Genomic DNA, 26,922 nt, shown 5'->3' with positions numbered 1-26,922 from the left:
ACTATCGCGTGATTTTAACCATGATTCAAGAGAAAACAATGTGATCTCTCTTAATTCAACAGTCTTAAAATGATTAGGATAGTTTGATATCTTTTTTCTTATTTACTGTTAGGTATGATCTCATATGGAACTAAATGGCCATAACTAATGGTTAACGTGAAAATTATGGCATAATAAAGGTGTAAAAAAAATAAGGATATTGCTGAAAATGCCATTCCATGTATGTAATCACCGCTGCACTAATGGTCCCTAGTTGTCTTGGTACAATTTGCGGAGGTAGTTAGGCCGTCTCGGGGGTGTCTCCTTGACATGATAAGTGGAGGTTTTATGAGATAAAGAGGTTCACTACAAAGAGGTTGGCCGATAAATTTGCAAGTAAATCTGAAGGGACCGTAAGGGTGGTATGAAGTATGAAGGTTTATGATGTAAAGAGGTTCACTACAAAGAGATTTTGTAATACTTTCGTTTTTGTCCCCATGAAGATTATATAATTCCTGATTGTATTGTTTTCTCCGTTCTCCTGTTAATTTGTCATGGGCAGGACAAAATATTTTCCTGAGCATCTGCCTCTCAAAAACTAATACATAGTTTCAAAATGATTGTCGACGAGTTGGCTTAGTGGAAATCCGTGGATAGTGATAATTGAAACAGCAATAGGATTTTTCCACACTTAGGATAGACAGCTCTTGATAATGATGCATAAGCATTGAAACCGGTCGAGAAAGAATAAAAAGTGTGGAGAAACAATTGCTGTTTCAGTCATCACAATAGATAGTTTGTTCAAGTCTTGTTTCATTGTGCTCTTGCTTTGGCAACCATAAAGAACTAAAGGTAGAGTTAGTACCTTATACAGTCTTATTTTATGTTATCTCAACTCATTCTGGGATTTGAGAATACAGTTCAGAGCATAGAATGCCAATATTTTTTTTCTCATGCAGGAAGTGTGAGACATGAAGACACTTGTAATATTGAGAATTGTAGTTACATAATGCTAATATACTCAGCCTCACGGGAAATGATAGAAACAATCAAGCATAATGTTTAATCAGCTCTATTAACTAGCAGCAAAAAATTAAATTTGTCAACGTGTTACAGAGAAATTTCTGTGAACCATCTTAACTTACAGACACTTCTAACTTAGGGAAGTTAGGGAAGACATAGTTTTAAAGTCCAACTAAGTAAGACATAATACCCTCATTTGTAGCTTATCATAATAATTTTTCTTTACCTCTCCTGCATAAAATAGTTAAATTTATACACTGTGGTAATTCCTATCACATCTGATGCATACAAGCATTTTAGAGGTGACGGTTATCCATGAAATGTCTTCTTTATTATATGGTAAGCATCATAATAGAGTATTAAAAAATATATTTTATTGAGATAAAATTAATACAATCTGCCGGGTTTTCATGGGCCACAAATATTATTTCTGTCAATTGGAAATTTTTGTTTGCTCCTCTTGTCCTTCATATGTACTCTAATTAGAGGTAATCCTGAAGTACAGAGGATTTATCCTTAACTTCCCTATTCTGAGAGCATCTCTTTCTATCAACTTTTGAATTGCTTCACTTGAGTCATCAACTTCTGCATTTCTTCACAAGAGTCAGTTCTGCTCATTGAAGTACCCATTGTCATATGCATACTGTATAATCATTGTGGCTTGTCATGTCCATGCTTTCTCATGGTGAGGTATAAGTTGAGCACCAGCACTTTTGGCAGATTTCTTTGGTCACTCATCATCAGTGGTCCAGTTGATGTCCTTCCTGCATTGTCCACATTTGCATGGTGCAGAAGGGCACTTGTCACTGCACAAACGGCCTTATCGCGTCTTGCCACTCCCTGGAGTACATCTGTATATTCTTGTTCGACTGCTGTAAGTTTAGAAAGTAAACAGTTGAAAACATTTAATATATTCTTCACAAGGCAAATTATCTGTTTTTTGAGAGAAGTATTGTAAGAGCATTTACTTCTCAAGTGAAGTTTGTAGAAAAAAATGAACTTTCAATAGCAACCTATGATTAGGATTTCTTAGTTTTCCCTCAATTCAAATAATATTTTAAAGTGGTTCTTGCACATTTGTTGTTAATGTACAGTTGTTCCTTCAACATACACAATGATTTGGGATGGAGCTTTTGAATGAAATGAGAACCTTTTTCAACTTGATCAAAGGTTGATTAATTTCGCTCAAATATTTCAAATTAGGATTTCATTAAAACTTGTTTGCACAAATCATTGCTGTACTTACTTGTCCTAGATTTGTAAAACTGCAGTTACAAAAAGGCGAATGAAATTTTTAAGGAAGGAATGAATATATGATGGCATACAGAAATTCACACATGACACTTTTTTATAAATCTGATATAATCCAAGGAATAGATGAAATGAAAACTTGGCTATTTCCACATGGTATTTTATTGTGACCGACCATGGTTTTGTTACAGCGCAGCATTATCAAGGTGAGGAGTTACAGGTAAGTTGACCAGTATATATAGCAAAGAAAGGGGGGTTGGGTTCGGTGCTAGGTTAGGCATCACTGTGGGTGAGGTGGGTTAACGACCACCTTTACCCTTCCCGCTCCCCCTTCCTCTATTTTCCCTCTCACTCATCCAGCCCTCCACCCACCCCACCCTCAGTGACACCTAACCTAGCACCGAACCCAGCTCCCTCCCCCCTCCCCTAACCAACGGCGCCAGAAATTTCCCAACCCACCCCCCACTTTCTTTGCTTTACATACTGGTCAACTTACCTGTAACTCCTCACCTTGATAATGCTACGCTGTAAAAAACCATGGTCGGTCACATTAAATACCATGTGGAAATAGCCAAGTTTTTGTTTCATCTATTCCTACGATAAAGGATTTCCACAATGTTGCGCCCTCTACTATTAATTATACTGATATAATCTGTCTGGGTGAGTTGTAGCCTAGTGGCTACAGTGGGGTCAAGGAATCCCCGTTTTAAATCCTGGGTGAAACCCTTGGCCACTCCCATACAAACCCTTTGAAGAACGAGGTGGACCAGGAAAAGCATCTGGCCCCCCATAATGTGAAATTGATAAATTCACATCCCTGTGGCTTAGTTTGGGGATAGCTTTACCCTCGACTATCTACAAAGTTATATTTGACCAGCCGGTAACGGTATATCCAGTAATTTTCACATTTCTTTGATATATCTCGGTAATTGCTTTGCCTCTATTTCCACCGAAATGATTGAATACACCCCTTAAGCAAGAAATTTACTGTAAAAAATGAGGAACAGTCAACAGTAGAATTTGTGCTAAGGGTTACCTGTAGTCAACAACAACTGTATCGTTAACGATTTATAAAGTCAGCCATTCTTGTATTGTATTTCATTTTACAAGCGTCATTATGATCATTTAGTTCTCCATTGCATTTCAATTGATGGGCAATCACATAAAACAAATCCTGCAAATTGTGCAAAACCCACCCTAGTAGGATTCGAACTCACGATCACGTGAGTTCAAATGAGATGTGATACGTACCCAAATTACTCATTTTTCCTTTTCATTGTATTGAAATTCTATTTTACATAATAGATGAAGTGAAATTGAAAATGCGATACCAAGAAGAAATTAGATAAATTTATTTTGTGTAGTTTTTGTGCACTCGATGAAAAATGGGCATATGGCTATTGCCCTGTAGTTATAGCGCCGAAGTGCATAACAAAAGTTTCACGTCCTAAAAATATGACAACTGAAACAGAAAAAAATAAATTATACCATTTATAGTTATTCTTGTCGAATTTCTTAAACTCGATGCAACATTTTGAAAGAAGATATGAATCGATTCGGAAAAAATAAAACTTTGTAACGTTGATACCGTGTGGCAACTTTTTCTCTTAATGCCAATTTACACTTTGTAGTTCTTGAATCTCAATTTTTCATGGGCATCACTGTGGACGCCGGCTCGCGTTGTATGCCCAATGCCCGGACGCCGCCGTCGAAATTTTATTTTCGGCGCACATTTCTTGTCAATAAAACAAATTTTATTTTTTCCCTACTGGAATTATTTCTTCTTGTAGAATTCTTGCTTAAAAGTTTTAAAATGCTTAAAAAAAGAAACAAAATTGGCTTCATCGTATTTATGTATTAGGGTGGGCCGAAAAAACTCATATTTTTATTTCGAAGTTGTAAAGGGGCGGAAAAGTTGCAATTTGTACAGAAAAAAAAACAAAAAAAATATATCTAAATCGGTTGACATAGAAGGCGCTCATCACCTCGCGCTCATTGTAAAAAAATTAAAATCGTTATAAAATCAACGCATATTGGTGAACAATTGATGAAGAATGTACGAATATACGGAGGACTAGCCAATGACAACAATGACAAAATTCACCTTGTGCGGGCAACCGTTGCTTAGAAAATATTGTTTCATAAAAAATAAAATAACAATTGTTTTAATGGCGGGAGATGTATGAAACCAATAGGCACTTTTTTAGTTTATTCACTATTATCTATATTTAATTTGTGGCAGATAAGTTTCAGGCATATTAATCAAAGCGCAATATAACAAAAAATTAATGATACTAATATCATGAAAATAACTTTAAGGGTATGGTTTTTATAAGCGTTCAAAATCGAGTCTATACTTCTGGAACGAAAAGTGAGTCTGCCACCGTCTTCAGGCCTCAAAACGCAATTATACACACTCGTGAGTTCGTTGTTTTCTGGTATCACCCATTTTACCGCTTTTTATAGCAATTATGACGTTGACGAAAATTTCATTACTTAAAAGATAATGGAAAAATGGTATTTTATGTAATTATCTGGAACTAAATCACATTTTTGTGCGTTAACTAATATAAAATTTCAATATTACCATGTGAAATGAGAAAAAAAGGTTAGCAAATGGAATACTTTTCAGCGGGTTTCTCTAAAATCTGTATAATTCTCCTTCGCAAAGGGTGGAAACTAGTCAACGGAAAGAATATCGAAGTTACAAGCTCTCGCTCCAATCGCGAAATTGGAATTCCATGGTGCAAGTAGAACTGCCCTGGTTGTTTGAGTGTAGGCATATCATAATCTCATCCGAAGTTAAGTCTTTCGAGTGGCACTAAAAACTATAATAGACACTCTTGTACACTAGGGCAGAAGAGCCTGAATTTTGATGACACCTTTACAGGAGCATTCCATCACCTTTAAGTAAAACACGCTGCCGCTTTTCCCCTAGGACCCGATTGTCACAATTATCGCCGTTTCACTAAATGCACCACATCTTCAACTAAAAAACCAAATAATCTCTAAGTATGCGATTCAGCTATCGTAAATAAATTTTACGATGCACTACAGAGAAGTGCGCTCTTGAAAACAATCCCCAGATCAGCGGACTGGAACATGTTTCCATAACAAAAACAGTGATACGTTCAAAATTGAATTTTTTTGGACACTTATGGGAATTGATTCACTCCAAAATGTCATTAAGACATCAATAAGGCATAAATTTATGAAGAAAAAAACATTCAATATGCCGCGAATTCGGCTTTCAAATAGCAAAAAAATGTGAAGTGGCGCTAGACATTTTTGATGGCGCGCGGGTTACATGTACTCGATAGTAACTAATTAGTCGCATACATCGAGAAGCCTACTAAGTCTTTCAATAATCTTTAAATTTTATTAATATAACGCTGAAAGATGTGTTCGTAATTGGTCATTATCGAAAAAGCCTTATTTTCTATGGATCATGCCTCATTTTGAAAAAAAACAACTCATATCGGAGACCATTGTATCACTCGGCTAATTTTCCGCCAAGAGAAAATTTGATCCCAAAAAAGTCACTTTTCAGCCCACCATGTTGTACATCTCAAGCACTCTTAGGCTTCGTAGTTTGCTGTTGCCAGTGGTGACTGGCAGAGAAGCGCACTAGGACAACGAGTTGTTGTGGAGCTTGCTCCTGGCTGGAAGCATCTATCGCTTGAGTGGTCAACGAGAGCACCTTGGGAAACAAACCAGAATCGGTTGCGCAACATTTTCATGCAATCGCCGTGACTACGTGGTATGGGGGTTCATCACCAAGACATCATTGCGCGGGTATTGAAAGTGTTTGAGCCGTTTTCTCTCATCATTTTTCTCATGAAGTTATCTTTTGAGGATAGATTTTGATCTTATTTCATTTCCGATTTTCGGTCGCCTTTTCTACCTCCGTCTTCATCTATAATTCTTCTTCTATACTTATAAATATTCTTATAACCCCAATAAATTTCTAGGCCCGACAGAAGCGATAAATTAAGAGAGATATTTGGACGAACGGATAGATATGGGAATACGTTTTTCCACCGAGCCATAAAGGATTTTTAATAAATGCTAGTCGTAATTTTGTTTGAGAATTTACTTCTCATAATTAAACGGTTGGTGTCCTAACAGCCCCTGCCACACGCTTTTTTGGGCGGCTTGCGGGGTAATATGTCGATGCAGATGCGTACGGAACAGAAGGGGGCGTCCCGTAACTTCTGGAGAAATCGAAAATATGGTCATCTGTACGGTCGCTCTCTAGTTGAAGTTTTTATTTCACCAACTTAACAATGTTTAAAAAGAATTGATGAATAACTAAAAGCCACTTGCCTACTCATAGAAGGCTTCAGACTTATTATCACTGAAAGGTATTGCATTGCACCAAGGCTCCACGAAAAGTTATGACCCTCCCCACAAAGACCTTAATCCGCCCCTGACGGTACCGTGAGAGTCACCTATAGGGCTTGTGGCAGAGTGCGAGCGTTCTTATTTCCAACATGTACTCAGCGGCATGTTGACACTACCACTGTTATATGTGCAATTACGGGAAGAGGTTGGTCGTCTCACCAAGCATGTATCATTCATTCCGCTGCCTAAGACAGTGCTTTGGCCCTGATGGGCATGAATCATAAAAATAGGGTATGCAAGCGTGTCACATGCTTTTTATGCATAATGAAACAACATAAATTTAAAAACCATTCCGTCATAAAGTTGATCCATTAACTCTGAACTTGTAGAAAGCATGAGTGTAGCAAAAAGGTTTACTACAATTATTCTTCCAAGAATAAGAAAGGATTGCACGCGAGTATATCGCACGCAGTGGAAAAGAAATTTAAAAAAATGTATGCAAGAATGCCCTGGTCATAAATTTAACCTTTTATTAGACATTAAGGGTATCATGATTTCAAAATATTGTCCTTGTGTTTTTGGCATATTATTTAATAGAGGGGGTATCGTTGCAATTTTTTAACGTAAAGTTAAAATTCTTAAATTTGCGCTCCAGGAATCAAATCAATGGAAAGCAGATCCAATTCGTGTACGTGAATTTTTTCATCCAAATCCCTCCATTATCTTCACTTTCTCGGGATTTAAAAAAATATAAAATGGAACAATTCTTGCATTGAGCATTTAGGCTTTTTAACAAAAACTAAATCGTCGACGGACAAGTAGATGGCAAGAACGGAAAGGGAAGACCTCGAACAAAAAGTATGGAATAGGTAAAGAAGGATGTGAAATAGAAGAAATAGGCAGGTGTGAAAAGATTACCTGATAGGAGAATTGAGTGGAGAGCTGCGTCAAACTAATCTTAGGATTGTTGACCAATGATGATCAGGTAAAACTACTTGATGACCATTCGATAATCCAATAGAATAACAACTATTTAGATACTCAAATATTTCCTCCTTAGTTTGCGGTACAGCTCACATGTTATCAGGTTTGGAAGTTTTATTGGCTGAGGTAGTTGCGAAACGGAGAAAGAATGGAATTTTAATATCGCGTACTTAATTAACTGATGCATTTGACTTCAACGGGTGAGGAGGAAGGGGAAGAATATTGTAAGAGAGATTGCTACTAAGGATGATTCGGGCCCTCGATTGACATTCAAACGCAATTATGTACTTTGTTCCTCACGAAAGCAGGACTACAGACTAAATTCACCAGACAGGGACTGTTGGGTGTGATCCTGAAATGGCCGCAACCCTTTTAACATCCTCGGGATTGCAGCGTAGGTACGCTTGCTACTTCAATGCATTTTTAAGTGACTAGTTACCAAGGTATCTCTAAATATATATGACCGTGTACTTTGTTTTTATCTTCGCTCAATAAATAAATAACTGGGAATGTTTCGTCAGCTAGTCAAGCCGATTTATTAGAAAAAACCATTTCCTATTTTAAGAGAAATTTGAAGATTTCCTCCTCAGATTTCTGCGGATTGATTGATGATTCTCCACTTTCACGACTACGCCACGTCCATATTTTTCGTAGACATCAGTTTCGCCTGGAGGATCACTGACGAAACTGTTGTATACGGTAAATCTGGATGCGGTGTAACCCGAAAAATGGAGAATCAAAATTGAAGTTCGTTATGCATTTGAGATGCAGGAGCTATTCTAGTTGAAACAAAATCCTAGTGATATAAGCTCAGAGTTAATATAAACTGGAACGATTATCGACATATGCGCAAGCGACGAATGCTATTGAAATGGCAAAAAATAGGTCGTGTGATATTGTTGGATCTGATTGGCTGATTCTTGCGATAACATATGTTTAAATTTTGCTTATTTAGATTGCTAATTTTATTCTCATTAAGGTTAATCCTCACGAACGAAAAGAAGTGCCAATATTGTGGTAAAATCTACTTATTAGTATTTCATTTGCTGACCTTTTCGTATCTATATTATAGTGATGACGTTGTTTCGATGATAGCCTCAGATTTTTGCCTCTGTGCTGTCAACTTGGGCGCTCTTGTTTATATTACTTGTTTATATTACTATATAGTGCTAGTGGAGCTGCCCTGGCGGCCGTTTGCGTCAATGAGTCCCAATCTACCATGACTTTCCACGCCATGAATTTTGCACCCGTTGACTTGCGCCAAACATAGCGACAATAACATTTTGTGCAGGTGACAGTATGAATACTCATGTTATTTTGGTGAGTTATTGAAAATTCTGCTGTGTTACTTTACGTAGTTAAGTATCTTTTTAATCCTATCATTGATTTTATTGAAATTTAGATACATCTGGATATCCTTATACAATAGATGGAACACCCCTAAATTTATGACAAAAGGGCCGCAACTCAGTTCGATGAGCGTTATAATGTAGACAAAATCAGTATAGGTGAAAAAATTCGTGCGGACAATAGAACGCTGTAGATTAGAAACACGGATCGTTGGACACGCTGAGGATGGTAGACATTTTAAACCTGGTGCTGGCGGAGGGTTGTGAAGGTGAAATGGACGGATAGATGGAGAAACGAGGAGGTGGGTTGAATAATAGGAGAAGAATAGGAGAGTTGTGGAGCACCATACGCCTAAGAAGGAATCGGTGGTTAGGCCATGTCATCAGACAACAATTAAATGCAATGGAGGGAAAAATTAAAGAAGTCCCCAGAGGAAGACCAAGAGATAAAGAACTTGGGTCAGGTAAAGAAGGACGCGAGGAAGAAGAATATAAAGGAAGTGATGAAAATATGGAAGGGAGAGGTGGAGGGCTGTGGAACAGAAATCTAAGTATTGGAATACAAAAACATGAAGGAAAAGTCCCCGAGGAAGACCAAGAGATGAGCATGCAGTGATTCTTCTGGGTTTACTTTCGCGTTTATCCATTTTTATGGAAAATGCTTCTCCAACGTTCACTTCAGTGCACCTGAGGAAGCCAGCTAGAACGTTGGCAAAATATTTCCCAGAAAATGGATAAGTGCGGAAGGAAACCCGGAAGAATCACTGCTCACAGTCAAAACCTCCGCAGAAGCCTACATGGACATCGAGAGATGCGTACTCGGAAGAGATAAAGAAGAAAAAAGGGAACTGAAGGAACTAGATGGGAATGCGGGAAGGGAGCAATAGAGCGCTGCGTAATGGTGACCTTACGATTGGAATAGTGTGAATGAATGATGGATGAAACATTCGGGCTTCCAACCGGGTTGGGTCTCTGCCGACGTTTCGACTGCCGACTTCGCTGCGGCTCACCGTGGCAACCAGGTACTCAGTCCTTGAGGACGACACGGAAGTAAGATGTCGAAACGTCAGCTTACCCGGTTGGCTCCTCAGATTGGCACTCACGGCAGTTCCTGAAGACATCAGCAGAGTCAGCCGTCGAAACGTCGGCATCGAGCCATCTACAACGCGGTTGGGAGTCAGAGGATATTTTATTCAACTTTCTTACTGGGAATTTCTTAGGTTATGTACACACGAATGAAATATTTACTCTAATACGGGATATTTTTCACGTGTTTTTCCTCTAAAAATGACGTGTAAAAACCGCTGCGATAGCAATCAGACTTATGTCCCTGTGGGCGGATCCGATGCTCTAGTCACCTGAATGGCGTTCCAAAACTCGCGGCCGAAGAGCCTGCCCAATCCGAACACGTTCCTCCGGAAGATGCTCATCAGTTCGCCGCTGCTAATCCTCCGCGGGGCCGGCTCCGTCGTCGTGGTCATCGTCTCGTTGCCCGCTCCGCCGTCCACGTCGTCCGACGCCTGCTCCGTCTTTGGCGCCGTGTGGACACGGGCATGAAGAAAGGGATGAGCAAATATTATTTCTCAGCAAGCGATGAGAGTTAACCTGTACACACACCGGCGCGACGGGTTTGCTGCGACGAGGTAACGATAATTCCAAATGAGAGGGGTGAGAAGCCAAGGGGAACAAGTGAATATAATTCCTAAACATAGTTAGTTACAGAAATCAGGTAAAGAAAACAAAACGAAGTCAACTAGATATATAGTAGTGTATTTGATTTTCCACTCAATGTCAGCGCAGAATAGAGACTCACTCGCATCCATTGGCCACTAAGTTTTTGTATATTTCTTTTACCAATTTCTGTAACAAACTCTGTCTAGAAAGAAAATCACTTGTACCCTATTGGTTTCTCAGCCCCTCAAATTACCAGCGCAGCAGACAGATACAATGGTAGGCAATCGGAGGGCTTACATTGATGCGATTCTGTCAAGCGGGGAATATTGTTTATAACGTCAACCCCGCCACAAGAATTCTCATACTTTATGTGGTATTTGTGCCGCTTGACGCCCGATACGAGCACCTCGCATTTTCGTACGTTGAAACCGTCTTTTCTTTCATACTAAACTTCCATGGCTCTAAACAAAACGCTTGATCAGCTATTTTGGTTATATGAATTCGTAAGGTTAAGATAAATATCAAAATAATAGGTTTAATTTAAAAAAGTGTGACCAAGACAGAAACAATTGGTAATCATCAAACAAAACGCTTGATCAGCTATTTTGTTTATATGAATTCATAAGGTTAAGATAAATATCAAAATAATAGTTTTAATTAAAAAAATGTGGCGAAGACAAAAACAATAAGTAATCATCAAAGTCATATTTATTTTTTTACCGCAACGTATTAAATGAGATTAAATTTGATGGTCTCAGTTTATTTATGTCTTATAAATTTTCATCGCATAAATACATAAATTCTTTATTGCATATTGAAAGGGGAGGGTGGTCGGTTAGTGGTCAGCACGCTTGGCTTCTGATGGAAGGGTCCCGAGCTCGAAACCCTGGTGAAGCCTTCCAACACTCCCAACCAATATCTTCGAAGTGAGACGTGGTTCATGGGAAGGAATTGCCTCTCTATCCTGGATGTTTGACATTCGCACGCTCGAGTGTATTAAGCCACAAGCGCGTTTATATATTCAAAACCAGCCAACGTGATAAATATCGCTGAGTGGGCAATAAATACTATAAAAATATGAGTATCCATTACTTTTTGTCAAAATCCAATGTTCCTAATTGATAGCAAATTTGAATTTCCTATAAAGTCATCGGCTGAGATACTTAAACTACCTGGAGAACAGGGGCGCAGCTAGGAATTAAGGCTGGGGGAGGATTTAGGTGCAACTAATACCGGTGTGTGTGGGGGTATGGAATACCCACCAGGATAAACGGTAGGTGAGTGATTAATAAATTGCGGAATTTTAAGATAAACGGTTCAAAATGCTGAGTCCTACGGCTTTCTGAGGGATATTTTATTAATCCTTATACTGTTATATTAGTAATATAAATTCAATTAAGTAAAATGGATGAAACTTAAAAATTTCTCTGAGCTCTGAGGGGGGGGGGGAGTTTAACCCCCAAAAACACCCCCTCGCTGCGCCACTGCTGGAGAACGTGAAGGAAGGAGAGAGAACTGCGTCCATGGTCTCATATATGGGTTTCCGGGCCCATCTTACGGGCCTTCAGCAAATAGGATAGCACTGAAACGAAGTATCGTACGTGGCCACCTCACTAACTCATTGTGGCGGCTGCGGTTGAGAAAGACTTATTTTTCATTAAAATGGCCGCGATGTAAGTTAAATTCCAATTAAGAAATATAATGCATGCCATCGAGAGATAAATTGGCCTCAACATTTCTGGCATGTACTCAAAAAGGGTAACCTGTTTCAGGCCTAATGTTTGACAATAACTATCAAAATTTCTTTCTTGCAGTTAAAATAATTTAAAACCCGAGAGAAGTTTCTTTTCCAACGAATTTATGTGTGGTATTTTATGGACTATTACCATGAGAAATAGCTTACTCTTATAAGTTTATTTAATAACATCTGGATAGTTTAGTACGTATATTTTTTGTAATTTGAATTGCAAATTTATTATGAGCAAATTCTCATTATCTTGCCCCTAGCAAACCAATTTTTAGAAAGCTAGGCCTTCTACCTTTTCTTTGTGTCTATATTTTACATGTGTTATTGTACTTGTGTATTGTCACATATTGTATGTACATTGTGTATTGACACTCATAATAATTTGAACCAATTTAATAAAAACAGTGCTGTACACAATCACTTTACCAGAAGCTCCAATGACCTACATGTACCATATGTACGCACTGCAACTGCATCATATGGCCCTAACTTAATGGGTCTTAAACTGTACAATGCATTGCCCAATGAATTGAAATGCATTAACAGTTCTTCTATATTTAAGACCAGAATCATGGAAATTTGACTACATAAAATGTACTACACAGTAAAATGATCTCATTAATGACCGATTATAATATTTTTTTACTGTTTTTTCTTCTCATTCTTGTAATTTTGTTAATTAAACTGTAACATGTTTGACCTGTCCTATATCATATATTTGATCGCTGGACTAATAAACTTATTATTATTATTATTATTATCGATGAAACTGAGCGTAGTCCCCCTAGCTGAATGGGAGAAAATAATACATACGACATAGATACTTAAAGAAGTTTTCGCTTATATAGAATTGGTTGCCTGACCTTGGAGGATTATTTAATTGAGAAATACTTCACGACTTCGTACGTTTCACAAACCGGATCGTGCATTTACCTACCGTTGTCAGGTTTTCTGATTCTCCATCTGGTACTATTAGCTTCGAGAAAAGTTGTCGGATTTGTTGGAAGGCATTCACTGTGTCGTTGTTGCCCTGTAATTAGAAATAAATATGGCATAAGTAATGGAGAATGGTATTTTATGCTATGCCTTTATTAGCTAATATTTTGCAGTGGAAATAAATCGTGTTTCATGGAGGTTAATTTTTGATACAAGCAGTGTATGAATTATAAATGGTTTATTTTTTTTATTTATAAATTTAGCGCTTCATGTAAACATGGTGATGAATGTTTTAATCAATAACCTTCTTGTCTCAAGTATTCCTTTGATGCATACATTTTCTGTAAGAGATTGAAAAGCATGTATCTGAAGAACGTGAAATACTATTGAGTGATGAAGTTCATAGAGATTAATGAATTGGAATAATTCAATTAATGAAAAATGGCTAAATCAGAAATTATTTTTTGCAATATAAGACATTTATGGTTATACAATCTTTAGAGGCTTAAAAACGACACTTTGAGCTAATTCAATCACTGGATGTCATTTTCGTTTAAAGTCAAATAGAGATCAATACATAATTTTATACAATTCTCACCTCTCTCATTAGCCTAAAGTACAGCTGCCATAAGCCTTCCTGTGGCTTGGACTGGCGCCTTTGCCTCAGTGACGCCGCCCTGGCGTCCAGGATCGGTTTCCGCGCAGCCGGAGCCTGCGAAGCAATCCTCTGTTGCTGTGGCGACGGAGTGAGGCGATGGAAAATAAAACAATACCACGTGATGCCATTATTCTGGATTAAACTCATAATTTTGAAATATGTATTAGGCTTGTTCACCATTTTTTTAAATTGACGATTGATTTTGGTAGATGATTCGAAAGGGGTTCTCAAATGTAAAAATTTGACACCACTCGTCAGAGGAATAAACAAATAACACTTCACCAGAATGCCCTCCGATGGCAGTTCACGGGAATTACTTCCACGCCAGGGACTACCATAGACACAAGTACACACCCCTGAATGGACACCTGCGCAAGGCTGTCGGACCTCGCTGGGGTTGTAACCTGGGACCCTGCCTAGAGCTGGATGGTCTCTCCTAAGGATGCCAGGTTATTTCACACTCACACTTCTGTGGTGGTTTACGGAAATGTTACTTCCCCGCCAGGGACCACCACTGGCCATTCACATCACCCAGAAGTATCCTTTGCGGGGCTGTAGTGACCTCGCTAAGGTAATCTGGGTTATAACTTGTTTTCCTTTGCAGAGCTGTAGGGACTCTGCTAAGGATTCCAAGTTTTGCCACAATCACACACACAAGCACTCACACACACAAGCACTCATTTCCCCCGTTATCGATTGTGATTGGGTTTGAAAAAACAGAGACCCGTACTTTCTTAGTTTTTCGATTCGTCAGCTATTTCTCGGGCAATTTGTGGCGAAAAATTGTTGGCAGCAACCATACCGGTGATCAGTTAATGACGTCACCAACTATTGCATAGCGGGTCGTCGCGCCTCCGGTAATTCTCGGCTTTGTGTATGGACTTTTCGTGGTTCGTTGTTGTTTACACTCTTGTGAACGAGTCCTTCCCTGAATGAAAAGTTCTCCCTGAATGAACAAATGAAACGGAACTATAATGACGTCATCGACTCAACACTAACAAAAACTAACGGGAAAATTGGACGGTAATTTTCCCGTTAGTTTTTGTTATTTATAAGAGGATGGCAGAAAGGGGAAAATAATTTTTTTTACGAAATTCACCTTTCCTTCCATATACCGAATTATTTAATGAATATTCTATTTCTTTTTTAATGTTGAGTGACCCATTTGTATTTTCACTTTCGATACAATCCATATGCCGCTTACCAATGCCTCAGTCGGTGGTTGGATATATATGCTTTCTCTCATCATAAATAATTAGTTAGTCCAAACTCTGAGTGAGCTTTTGTTTTGTTGAGCGGGAATTCCGCATTGCCGTCTTAGGGTTGGCTGCGATAGAAACCAGGAAATATTTACAAACTAGTTTTTACTGCTTTTTTATCACGTTCTTCGTATGGTTTCTATTAGATAATTTTTCCTTAAAGAAATATTGGAATAACTTCACAGAATTCATCATTGCATAAAATTCACCACCTTTTCTAATATTTGAGTGTATGTTAGATGCACAAACGCAGTCAGAAGATGATTTTTCATCTTATTTCTCTGTGGGTATCAGCATCCATTCGGGATAGTAATGAAGAATATTTATTTTGACATTTTTTCGTGCGCGTTGTTTATTTTGTTAATCGGATGATATGGCGTGATATTTATCGACAGATGAGTCGATATCCGTCCAGTATCTCGCGAGGATACAATTCTGAGGCTGGGTATACAAGACTTTTGCACCGTGCACCTCGGGATGGGTAAGAACGGGAAGGGCCCGATTGAAACCGGGCCCTCGGCATGGGAAGCCAACACTCTAGCCACCACACCAACCCGAACCCGTACTGTTCCTAGAGAAAGGAAACATGATCTTATCGGAAGAATCCAGGGATTTTTCTCTAGGTGATATTTATGTATATATCGACGAGGCGTACCTGTGTAGTAATGGAAAATCGACCATCGAGTTTTAAATACCAAAGATCGAGGAAATCGAGATCGATCATTTATCGTCGAGTTTCGATCAAAGCTCGATTTTTCAACTTCAATCTCGACCATTTCGTTTGATCTCTCTTTTGTGAGGCCCGATGGTTCCAATCGGTGATCCCAAAACATTAATTGGCGTGAATTTGTATATTTTTACTGCTAGTAATTCAAGCATGTATTCAGAGTAGATTTTTGGGATTTTATTTCTACATCTTAAGTGTGTATTTTGAGTGTTTTTCGAATGCACAATAAACATGTTTTTATACAAACTGCATTTAAAATAAAGAACGGTCGTTTTTTTTTCGATTAAACCATCTTTTGGTTCGACTTTAGATTCTTGTTGAAAAGTTCGAGTAAAAATCGATTGCATGAAAAATCGATTTTGACTGAAATTTTACCATCACGTCCGTGGTCCCCCCTTCTGTCCGGACTCACCTTTGCCTGCCTGTGTTGCTGCGGCCCGGCGTTGGCCGGCGTCTGCAGCGGTTGCGCCCCCATCTGAGGCGGCAGCAGCATCGCCACGAAGAGGATTAGCAGGGCGGCTGCGGGGAGGAAGAGCACCGAGCTGGCCAGTCGCCGCGGGGGCGACCTCCTGTCCAACTCCCGGTCCTCCTCTCGCGGCCTCCGGGCACGATCCCTCGTCCGCCGTCGACCCATCGCGTCCGCGCGCTTCTCTCTCGCCGAACGACGGCTCCTGTCGATACGGGAAACGAGGGAATCGATCAACCCACGGACCGTGACTAGCTTAGGTTTCCCTCAACCGTCTCCGCGAGAGTTAGTGAGAAAAAAAACGCGAAAAAACGTGCTCTTGAGTCAGTTTAGGGGGATTCCCATATTGCGCGTTTCAGCTTGGTATTACTTCCGTAAACCAACACCGGGGAACAACCAATTTGTTATGTTAGATCCGACTTGCTTGTTTTTGACTAACTTTTGGCCTCTGTATAACAAAATAACCTCAGTTTTCATGCATCACGTCAACTTTTTAAGCCATAATGTAGCTCTTTTTGTATCATATGTCATAGAAATTTGCATATGGAAGAATTAAAAGGGAAATCTTAACTTACTTACTGAATATACAGAGTGATTACCGATGAATGAATGGTTTACCGATGTGTGGTAATTTACAAAAAAAATATCAGTGTATGCAACCCAAGCAGCAATGAAGCTCCCCACGAAGCAAATTTTGGACTACGCGCCTGCGTCTCACAATAGTATCACTTGCATAACTAGGCAACTCTGCAACTGTCGCTGGTCTCCTACGGCGCGCCCAGCGTCAGTTACCCGACAGCAGTCGCATGTAGTTAATGTTAGCCAATAGGGTGGTTTTATATTATTTTTTTTATGCCTAAATCGAAAGATTATTACTCCTGGAGTACGTATTTCACACTTTTAGATTTTTAAATGACGATATCTATTTTTCGCGATTAAATGAAAAGTGAAAATTTTCAAGCGCGCGAAAACGCGACGGCTAAGTAGGAATGCTGGGGAAAGCCCGTGTTACGTCATTCTGGTTCTGGCTGCCGTTGTGTGAGGCCACCTTGGTGCGAGGCTATGAGCGCCGCTACGATGGAGGCTGCTATCAGGTAGCAGAGTACCCTGCTATCAGGTAGCGCTTGGCTTAAATAAGGGTTATTAATACCCTATCAAACGAAGGAAACTTTCCGAACTTAGGTATCGTTAATGTGTGATTATTAAGAGATGCTTCCCTGAGCTCTGTGCCTCATGCATGCATTGGTAATCTCAGACGATGTAAAACTCCTATCTACTCGTATAGAATCTAGGTCCCCGTGACGTCACGTGGAGTGGCATCGCATGGACACCAATCTGGACTTTTTCAAATGTGGTTAAAATTGACCATTGCCATTCGTCTAAACCGGTATTTCTAAAACCAAATAATTTGTATATTATGAATACACTAACGGTGGGTAACGAATCGCAATCAATGCCTTTCGTTTTCTTTGGCGAAGGAAACTGCCCTATTGGTGAGCAATGATTCATCTTGTGACAGACGCTCAATCCAGCAGAGACTGATCACAATCACACAAGAAATAGCGAAAAAACTTGACGTGGTAGAAGAGAACAAACTAATAATTACCGAATCAGTTTGCTTATTTTACCCTATAGCAGCTCAAAACATGAAGTCAGCAGAATATGTGTTAAAAAATGTTCCGCAGTGTTATTAAAAGTATTACGCAGGGCTATCATCCGCTCTCATTCACTGGTGCGGATGGCTGTCAAGGGCTGTCATAGCCTTGGGTTTTACATGAATTTAACATAACAGAGACGCATCCGTATTGACTTGCTTCCATTTTCTCACTTTAAAGTTGATTTTTAGCCGTCGCGTCGTGTCCTCAATTTCTGATTTTGTCAAAAAATATTTTTCTATGATTTTATATGTATCTCTTGAGATTGACGCTCAATCTAGCAGAGAGTGGTCACAATCACACAAGGTGTAGCGGAAATTTGACATTGTAGAGGAGAAATAACTACAAGTTTGAAATCAGCATGCCTATTTTACCCTAAATGAAATCAACAAATTGAAGTCAACATAAAATGTGTTAAAAATTGTTCCCCAGCGCTATTCTCCTCAGTCCTGGTGTATTGAATACAATACAACGACGTTTGATTTTCTCCCGCTTGGCTTAGTGAAATTTCGCTATTACTAAACGTACAGCGCTTCCTGATAGATGACAGCGTCATACCGAAGCATGATTCACAGAAATCGCTGATGTTGTTTGTTAACATAATATTAACCAGAAAACATGAAATTAAGACCAAAAATAATGATAGGTATGCCTTGAGATTGAGGAGGCTATGCCTATTTGAAGGTTTCGTTGTTTTTGTCCTTAGATAACGTTTATTTTGACGAGAGTGAAATAACTTTTCTAGTTATGAAGATTTGTCGGGCTTCACACCAGGTAATTGGGCTTATTAATGCCATCTTTTCTTTGGCTAAGTCAGCCACCGTCTTCAGAGTGTGTGACGAAATTCCCAAGACGTTTAAAAAAACTCGTGAGTTGAAAAATGTCGTTTTGTTCCCTGAAGACGGTGGCACACTTATTGTCATTAATTGCCGGCCTCAGTGACCGTGGGGTACAGTCCTCGCCTGCCAAACCGTAGGTCTTGGTAAGTAAATGAGCTCAATCACCCGGGGTGAAGCCATAGAAAGCTCCATACATAAGATCCGCCAAGAAAATGTAAAATCATATGAATAACATTTCAGTGCAAAATTCCTAAATCTGTAATATTCCTTGTTTATAATATTGGACGATGACTTTAAGATGTATCTTTAATAGTCTTCGTGGGTCATGATGTAATGGATTATATTTATCATGCAATACCGCCAATCACCTATCCTAGGATTGGTTAAAGGGAGCGTTCCACTCTCTCCTTCTATCAGCTAAACTTTTTACACACCCGTAATTCTTTTGATTCGCTGTTGGCATGTATTATTAAAAAATATATTAAACACAAAAACCTTATCTAGTCACATAGCCAGCGCATTGAGAATCTGAGATGCTAACTGTTGGAATGAAAATCCACGGAAAATCGTAAGATTTTTCTTCTCCATAGGAAAATATATCCTTTCCGTAGAAACATTAAATTATGTTTTCGCTAGTGGTAGCATACGTCGCCCTAATTGCGGCGTTGGGATTTCCCCATCCATTCCCTTTCACTCCTATCCTCTCCTATTTCCATCAGTCAGCATCTCGGATTCTCAATGCGCTGGCTGTGTAACTAGGTAAGGTTTTCGTGTTTAATTTATTTATTTATTCATAGCAATGGCGAATCAAAAGAATTACGGGTGCGTAAAAAGTGTGGCTGATAGAAGAAGAGAGTGGAACGCTCCATTTAACCAATCCTAGGATAGATGATTGGTGGTGAGAAATGATAAATATAATCCATTACATCATGACCCACGAAGTATGCTCCCTGGAGGCATTAGTGGGGCTCTCATCTCGGCTCTTCCTTTCCCTTTTTCCTTCCTCTGCCCTTCTCCGCCCGAGGTGTGAGGGTGAAAAGTCTCGGACGTAGCTCATATTGAATTGCTAAGATTATTTTTATTCGTGATAAGGATAACAATATCAGACTCGACGAACCCGTTTAATTTTAAAAGTTACTTACTCATTAAAACAATAGATTTTCCTTTGATTTTGATTACATGCCACTTGATACCAACGCACTCCAGAGGCCCGGCCCTCATGAGTGAAACTCCTTGAGCCCGGCCTCGGTCCTCTTTTCTCTTGATGGAATGAAACTTCTAAAGGCCGCCCTTTACCTTAATATCCTTAATAAATTATTGCGTTTACTTAGCCAGAATAATCCATTTTCTGCGAGAATTAAACCCTGCAAATCGCTAGCAAAACAACTTGTGTAAATCTTGAAATATTCATATATTTTTTGTTTGGATTTTATTGGCTATCCCATTTTTGTCTCGGTAATTCATCTTTTCCATGACTTACTCCTATTTTGAATTCATCCTGACGCGCTTAATTCAGAGAGTGGGTTCTTCTGATACATTCTCTATCGAAACATACTGAGCGAACTACATTCAATTTTCATCAATAAAAAATGTAAATCTAGCTTTCTAGTTTCCCGTGCTTATTTTAAATTATGATAGCCTTCTTATGCAAAAAAAGTCCCCGCCTGGATTGAGGTTGTTTTTTTAAACTCAAAATTCACGTTCAAACGTCGGTAGCCGACTTTTACCTGAATGCACGTTTATTTTTTGCAGTGGTAAATTACATACACCGCTATTACTTCACGGAATTGACAGCAAAATGGGTTGTCCTGCTGTACAATTTTTTTGTGAGTTGGCTTAGGCACTGGACAATTTTACTTTAAAATTTTGATGAATGAAATTTAGATAATGGATAGAAAACCTCAGGAGCATGTAATAACTTGAGAGGAAAATGTCGCTCATGTGGGCCTAAGAAAATCATTTTCATGAATTTCAATGTATGTTTCACTAATTGCAATTTAATTAATGCTGATATAAATATAACCATGTTTTCAATTTGTGTGCATTGTTTGTAAATATTTTTTTAAATTGTATATGGTATCCATTAGTTATTGGCGTATTGCATAACTGTTCTTCAAGTCAAAATGCTTTAGCAGCATTAACTGTGAACATGGCGCCATTGCTACGCGCCTGATTGACATTAATCGTGCTCATTCAGGATTCAATTCGTAGGATAAATTATCTCTTGCTACGTAAACTATTGTTAAGGCATGGTAATTGGAAGAGGGGACCGACAGCTGAGGTTATTTGCGCCATAAGGGAAGGGTGGAGAGAAACCCGGCGTCAACATTACCCTGCTCTTAACGAAAGGTGCCAAGGGGATCGTGGTTTGACGTCCAATGCAACGGACGGTGTGTTGTACGTGAAGGATCTGGTAGTCTCGGTCAAATCTGTGCCACTGCCAGTATATGAACCTGGAACTACTGAGTGGGAAGACACACCACATCAACCCGCGCTTTTCGCGCTCTTTCTTCATGACGTTATAAAATCTGGTGAATCGAAAAGACAAGTTGACGCACTATTTCTAGATTTTAAGAAAGCTTTCGACACTGTACCTCACAACAAACTTTTATACAAATTACAGTCATGCGGATTAAACGAAACAGTTGTAAACTGGATACGCGACTTCCTCAGAGATCGTAAACAAAAAGTAGTTCTTGACGGAATTAGCTCTGATGTTGTAAAAGTTACATCAGGTGTTCCACAAGGAAGCGTAATCGGCCCCCTGTTGTTCATTATATACATTAACGATCTGTGCTCCCGCATTAGCAGTAAAATACGTTTATTTGCTGACGACGCTGTCATCTATCGCGAAATTAGTGATCACTCTGACTATGAAATTCTATCATCTGACCTAAACAACGTTCATTTGTGGAGTCAAGAGTGGGGACTCGAACTTAATCTGAGCAAATGCATGGCGGTACATTTTTTGCGGAATTCGTCCAACACTAACAATGTTTATGCAGTGGATGGCATTAACATAAAGGCAACAGACGAAGTGAAGTACCTGGGAGTTACGATAACCTCGAACCTCACGTGGGGAACTCATATAAAGAATATTTGCGGCATAGCCCTGAAGAAATTAGGATTCGTCAAGCGTATTGTGGGAAGATTTTCGGATGAGAAAGTAAAAGAAAGGTGCTATTTCGCTCTCGTCCGACCGCACCTTGAATATGCAGCGAGTGTATGGGATCCAGTGCAGAAAGACTTAATCCGCGAGCTGAATAAGATACAAAGGAAGGCTGCGCGTTTCGTCAAAAACCGCTACGGGCGTACTGACAGTGTTACCCAGATGTTAAGCGAATTAGGCTGGGAGCCGTTGGAGACTCGGAGGCTGCGCGCTAGGCTTAGATTGCTTGAACAATTAAGAATGGATATATTTAAGAGCGACACAGAGAACATAATCTTAGAGCCACACTATATTTCCAGGTCCGACAGAAGCGATAAATTAAGAGAGATTTTTAGCCGAACGGATAGATATAAGAATTCGTTTTTCCCCCGAACAATAAAGGACTTTAATAAACGCTTGTCCCAACCTCGTTAGAGCACTTCTTTTTTTTTTTTTTTTTTTTTAATAGCTGTAAACGGCTGGTGTCCTAACACCCCCTGCCACACGCCTTTTAGGCGGCTTGCGGGGTATTATGTAGATGTAGATGTAGATGAACCCGATTCCTTGCTGCGTACTCTTATTTTTATTTTCAGCGCAGAGGAATGACATGATGAAAAAAGTTTTGACTCTTAGTAAAGAATGATGTCATGTATGAAAAAATTTTATTTTAGTTTATTCAATAATGAATTTTCTCGTACATAATGTTATAGTGAATATTTGCTTTAGACCGCGTATTATCAGTATGGAACAATTTGCACGTGGCCAGAACTTTCGTGGAATACATTCCGCGTCCGCGCACAGTCGACCAAGGAGCCTTCCTCTTATTTGAGTTTCCGTTTCACCGAGGAAATGCCTTTAGCTTTCTACGCGTCCTCATCGCATTAATGTTTTTACGGCTGGACGTGCGCGTGCCACACGGAATGAACTCCGAGCTCGGGAAAGTGGTCGTTCTCTAAAGTTAAGCCGTCGAGACGCGACGCGACTCTCTTGTCATTTCGTCAGACGAATGTATAAACTGGCCAAAAGGAGAAAAAAAGCGTTTTAATAGACACTTTTATTCTAGTATAGACCAGTGTACTACCGAAAACTTTTCCTGGTGCATATTTTGCGTTTTCATTGAATATATTTTTACGTGAGAGAATACCATATTGTTTAAACAAAATGGAGAAGAGGGATCTTCTAAAAATCATGAGAAGAAGAAGAAGAAGAAACAACTTAGTGGGCCAAATCATGAAGTATGGTGGCCTGATGAAAACGATCACCGCAGGATAGGTGGACAGGTAGAAGGATAAAGGGCGGCTCCGAATGAGTTACGTAGGGCAGGTCAGGTTATTAAATATATAAAAGGGTATAAATACATCACTATGAAAAAGATAGCAAATAGGAGAGCAGAATGGAGGACTGCATCAAACCAATCTAGGATTGGTGACTAATGATGATTATGTCTTTCCTTGTAATCTTGACTGCATCAAGATTACAAGGAAAAAGGGCAAATATCGGTCGCGAAACGCCTTCTTGATATGACAAGCGATGCGTGAACGTGACTTTAACTTTCGCTTAATTCGTTTCAAAACTGCCGACGCTGTGGCGGTGGTAGCAAAAATGTAGCGGGGTTAATATAATTTGACAAATTTTTTCTGCTTACAGGATTAATAATTTTTATATTTTCGAGTTTAAAAAAATATTATTTTTTAAGGAACTCACGATTGTCAGCTTTTCAGATGTAGCCATATCATATCATAAAACAAAGGAAATAGAATTATAACTCTTTATTTCTTCTTTTACTATCCCAATAAGTCATAATATGTGTAAATATGACCAGTAGATGGTATACAACTTCATTTTGTGTTTTTTTTAGCCATTCCCGAATTAGCAGATTGTCGTGTTTCTTGATACTGATTCTACAGATTTACCATGTTTGATTGATTTAACCTATACTTTCTACGAATATTCGATACTACCAATTGGAGTTAACGTGCTGGATACATGAGCGTTGGTTCAGCAGCTATGTTACAGTTGTTTGTTTAATTTCCCAAGTTTTTGAATTTGATCCAGGGATGTGTTCTTTCTAGAGAGAAAAACTCTTTTCGCACGGGAGGATGAAATTCAATATTCGCGTGAAATAACTAGCCAAGTGAGTAATCCTTTGCTCTTACTATGCCTTTGGATAAGAGATATTAGCACTAATAAAATACATATTGTGAGGTAAAATTAATGAACGTGAAGGCGATTTTTGGCGAATTGGTGTGGCGAATTTTTGGCACAAAAATCGATTTTTGGCGAATTACATGCTCAAATATCTCACGGTTAGCGTGAATATGGAGAGTTTTCTTAACTGATTTTAGTTATTGTAACCAATTTTGCCTTATTTTGTTTAAGCCTCAGATTTCGCGTGGTTTTAGCTTTATTTAGTCGCACTAATTTCACGGATCTCAACATTACAGTGGCGGCAAAAACTTTTACGCAGGATATAATTTCATAACATATTGACCCCAATTGTAATTTTATTATAGAGTATTCAAAGGCACCTTAATTGAACTCACATGTTCAGGTGTGCATATTTTAGAATAATCGTTTGATTTAAATGTTCGTGGTTGATAACTTTAAAATCTTTCTGTACCAATTTCGGAATTAATATGAAAATGAGAAGTTCACATTTTGGCGATTCCACTATGGCAGACTCGTTACGAGGATTTTGCGCTAAATAGGTATTTTTGCTTGCCACCCGGATTCACGGTCACGCTTGTCTGCATTTCCGAGACTCTTCCTTCCACTGAATACGCTCAATAGTGAAAATGAGCATCGTATTAATACTGGTTGAAGGAACTTCCAGTGTAGCCTAAGCTCAGGTTGTAAATGCTGTAATAGCGTTAGCGATTTTAAGATTTGGCAATATAATTTACGTTTTATTGCAAGTATGAATAGTTTAATATATAAAATGTAAACCCAATATTATTCGAAGTGAACTAACCTTAGCAAATCCTGAAAAAATAACGCTCAACTTTCATTTTTTTGTTTCAAAGGTTTTGCTTTTTACAACATCCACAGGCCTGAAGATGCTGTATAAAGCTGAAACGGTAGTATCCATTGTTGCCTAACAAAGTTGACTATTTTTGAGTGCAGTGATGCATCATTTCCTCACCCTCTCCTTGGAAGAATATATTTACAATCATCTCGTCTATTCGTAAATAGTACTTCCAAATAGATATTTGGAAAAGTCAGTCGAGGCTCTGTTCAGCGGTAATATTTTTATGCCATCACGTTTGCCTTGTGATAAAATTAAGATATTGGTGGTTATTGTTACCATTCCTATGCCTCATTGTTATTTCCCGCACTCTCGTGAAACATTTAATTTTTGAAAATTTCTTCTTCTTTAACTCCTAAATAAGGTGTAATTATCAGCTATAATATTTAGGTCTCATTAGTATCCTTGATATGAATATTTATTTTTCTCATAATCCATTCTCTAATTGGTGTCAATTCGCCATATATGGGCAACGCAACCTCTTCAAACAGCACCTTTTGCAGTGGTCTACAAACTACTTGTGCATAGGCGTATCGGAATCAACGAGAAATGTTATAAAAGCTTTTTCAGAGCCATGATATGATACGTGTGCCTTATGGTTATTTAATAGTGCTAGAGTCTTTTAGAGGTTTGAAATATTTGCAGCCGTTGCCCACATCTTGAGCAGCTTCATAGCCAAAGATTCATAGGTATTTATAATACATATTTAACTGCAATTTAATCACAGTTGGGAAAAAAACCTTCTGTACTATGAAGAAAACTACAGACCTTTGGCTATCCGAGCGACTGCGTAGACTACTTCACTAGGTATCCCGTTTTCGTGATTTCCATGGTAATTCCACTAAATTTTTATTAAGAAACTAAAAATTGGAAGCGTTGTGATTTTCACAAGCTGAAGACCTATGCTTTGATTATAAGTATAGCAGAATATTTTTATATGATAATAATTTGAACTTCTCAGTTAAGTGGAAGGTACAAAATAGACCACAATACCTTTCGCTTACATTTTGGGATCACACTTTCGTGTAATAGTATTTGAAGATTACCGAAACAGATCAAATTGGAAATCAACTCCGATTTATTTACTAATGGATGATGGAGAATTCGGGCCATCATTCTATTTTATTAATGCATTCAAACTCATATATGCATGGAATGAAGCATGTTGAGTTTTGATAAATTTTACCTATTACGAGAAACCCGATACGCTGCTGTGTCATGCAATAGGGTGGTTTCCTATAATTTTTTACTCCCTAAATCGAAAAATAATTACTCCTCGAATACGCATTTCACACTCTTAGATTTTCGAATGACGAATTCTATTTTTCGTGATGAAACGAAAAGTGAAAATTTTCAAGCGCGCGAAAACGCGACGGCTAAGTATGAATGCTGGGAAAAAGTCCATGTGACGTATTTCTGGTTCCACCTGTCGGCGCGTGAGGTGACTTTGGGGCGAGGCTTGAGCGCTGATACGACGCAGGCTGCTAGGAGATAGATGAGTACCCTGCTAGCAGGTAGCGCTTGGCTTAAATAAGGATTATTATTCCTCTATCAAACGAAGGAAAATTTCCGAGCTTAGGTAATTTTAATGAGTGATTATTAAGAGATGTTTCCCTGAGCTCTGTGCCACATGCATGCATTGGTAATCCAGACGATGTAAAACTCCTATCCTCTCGTGTAGAAACTAGGTCGTTGTGACGTCACGTGGAGTGGCATCGCATGGGCGCCAATCTGGCCTTTTTCAAATGCGGTTAAGAATTGACCATTGTCATTCGTTTAAACTGGGATTTATAAAGCCAAATAATTTGTATATTATGAATACAATAATGGTGGGTAACGAATCGCAATCAATAATTTT

The 26,922-nt window shown here is 38.8% G+C and overlaps 1 protein-coding gene across 2 annotated transcripts in view; it reads right to left on the bottom strand.

Moving 5' to 3' along the window:
- Window positions 1-1,354: 1,354 nt before the first annotated feature.
- LOC124162749 overlaps window positions 1,355-26,922 on the bottom strand; it is a 45,597-nt gene continuing 20,029 nt past the window's right edge. The window contains exons 2-6 of one of the 2 annotated variants that reach the window (XM_046539383.1): window positions 16,344-16,602; window positions 13,886-14,020; window positions 13,289-13,381; window positions 10,289-10,459; window positions 1,355-1,874 (exon numbers count right to left, since the gene is read on the bottom strand). In XM_046539383.1, the coding sequence (XP_046395339.1) occupies window positions 1,806-1,874; window positions 10,289-10,459; window positions 13,289-13,381; window positions 13,886-14,020; window positions 16,344-16,565 (690 nt within the window). In that variant the 5' untranslated portion in view covers window positions 16,566-16,602 and the 3' untranslated portion in view covers window positions 1,355-1,805. The remainder of the gene's footprint in view (window positions 1,875-10,288; window positions 10,460-13,288; window positions 13,382-13,885; window positions 14,021-16,343; window positions 16,603-26,922) is intronic. The other variant, XM_046539384.1, reaches the window with a different exon arrangement.

This window comes from Ischnura elegans, chromosome 7 (genome assembly GCF_921293095.1).
Source record: "Ischnura elegans chromosome 7, ioIscEleg1.1, whole genome shotgun sequence".
Classification (NCBI taxonomy): domain Eukaryota; kingdom Metazoa; phylum Arthropoda; class Insecta; order Odonata; family Coenagrionidae; genus Ischnura; species Ischnura elegans.
This window is presented reverse-complemented; position numbering and strand designations above follow the sequence as displayed.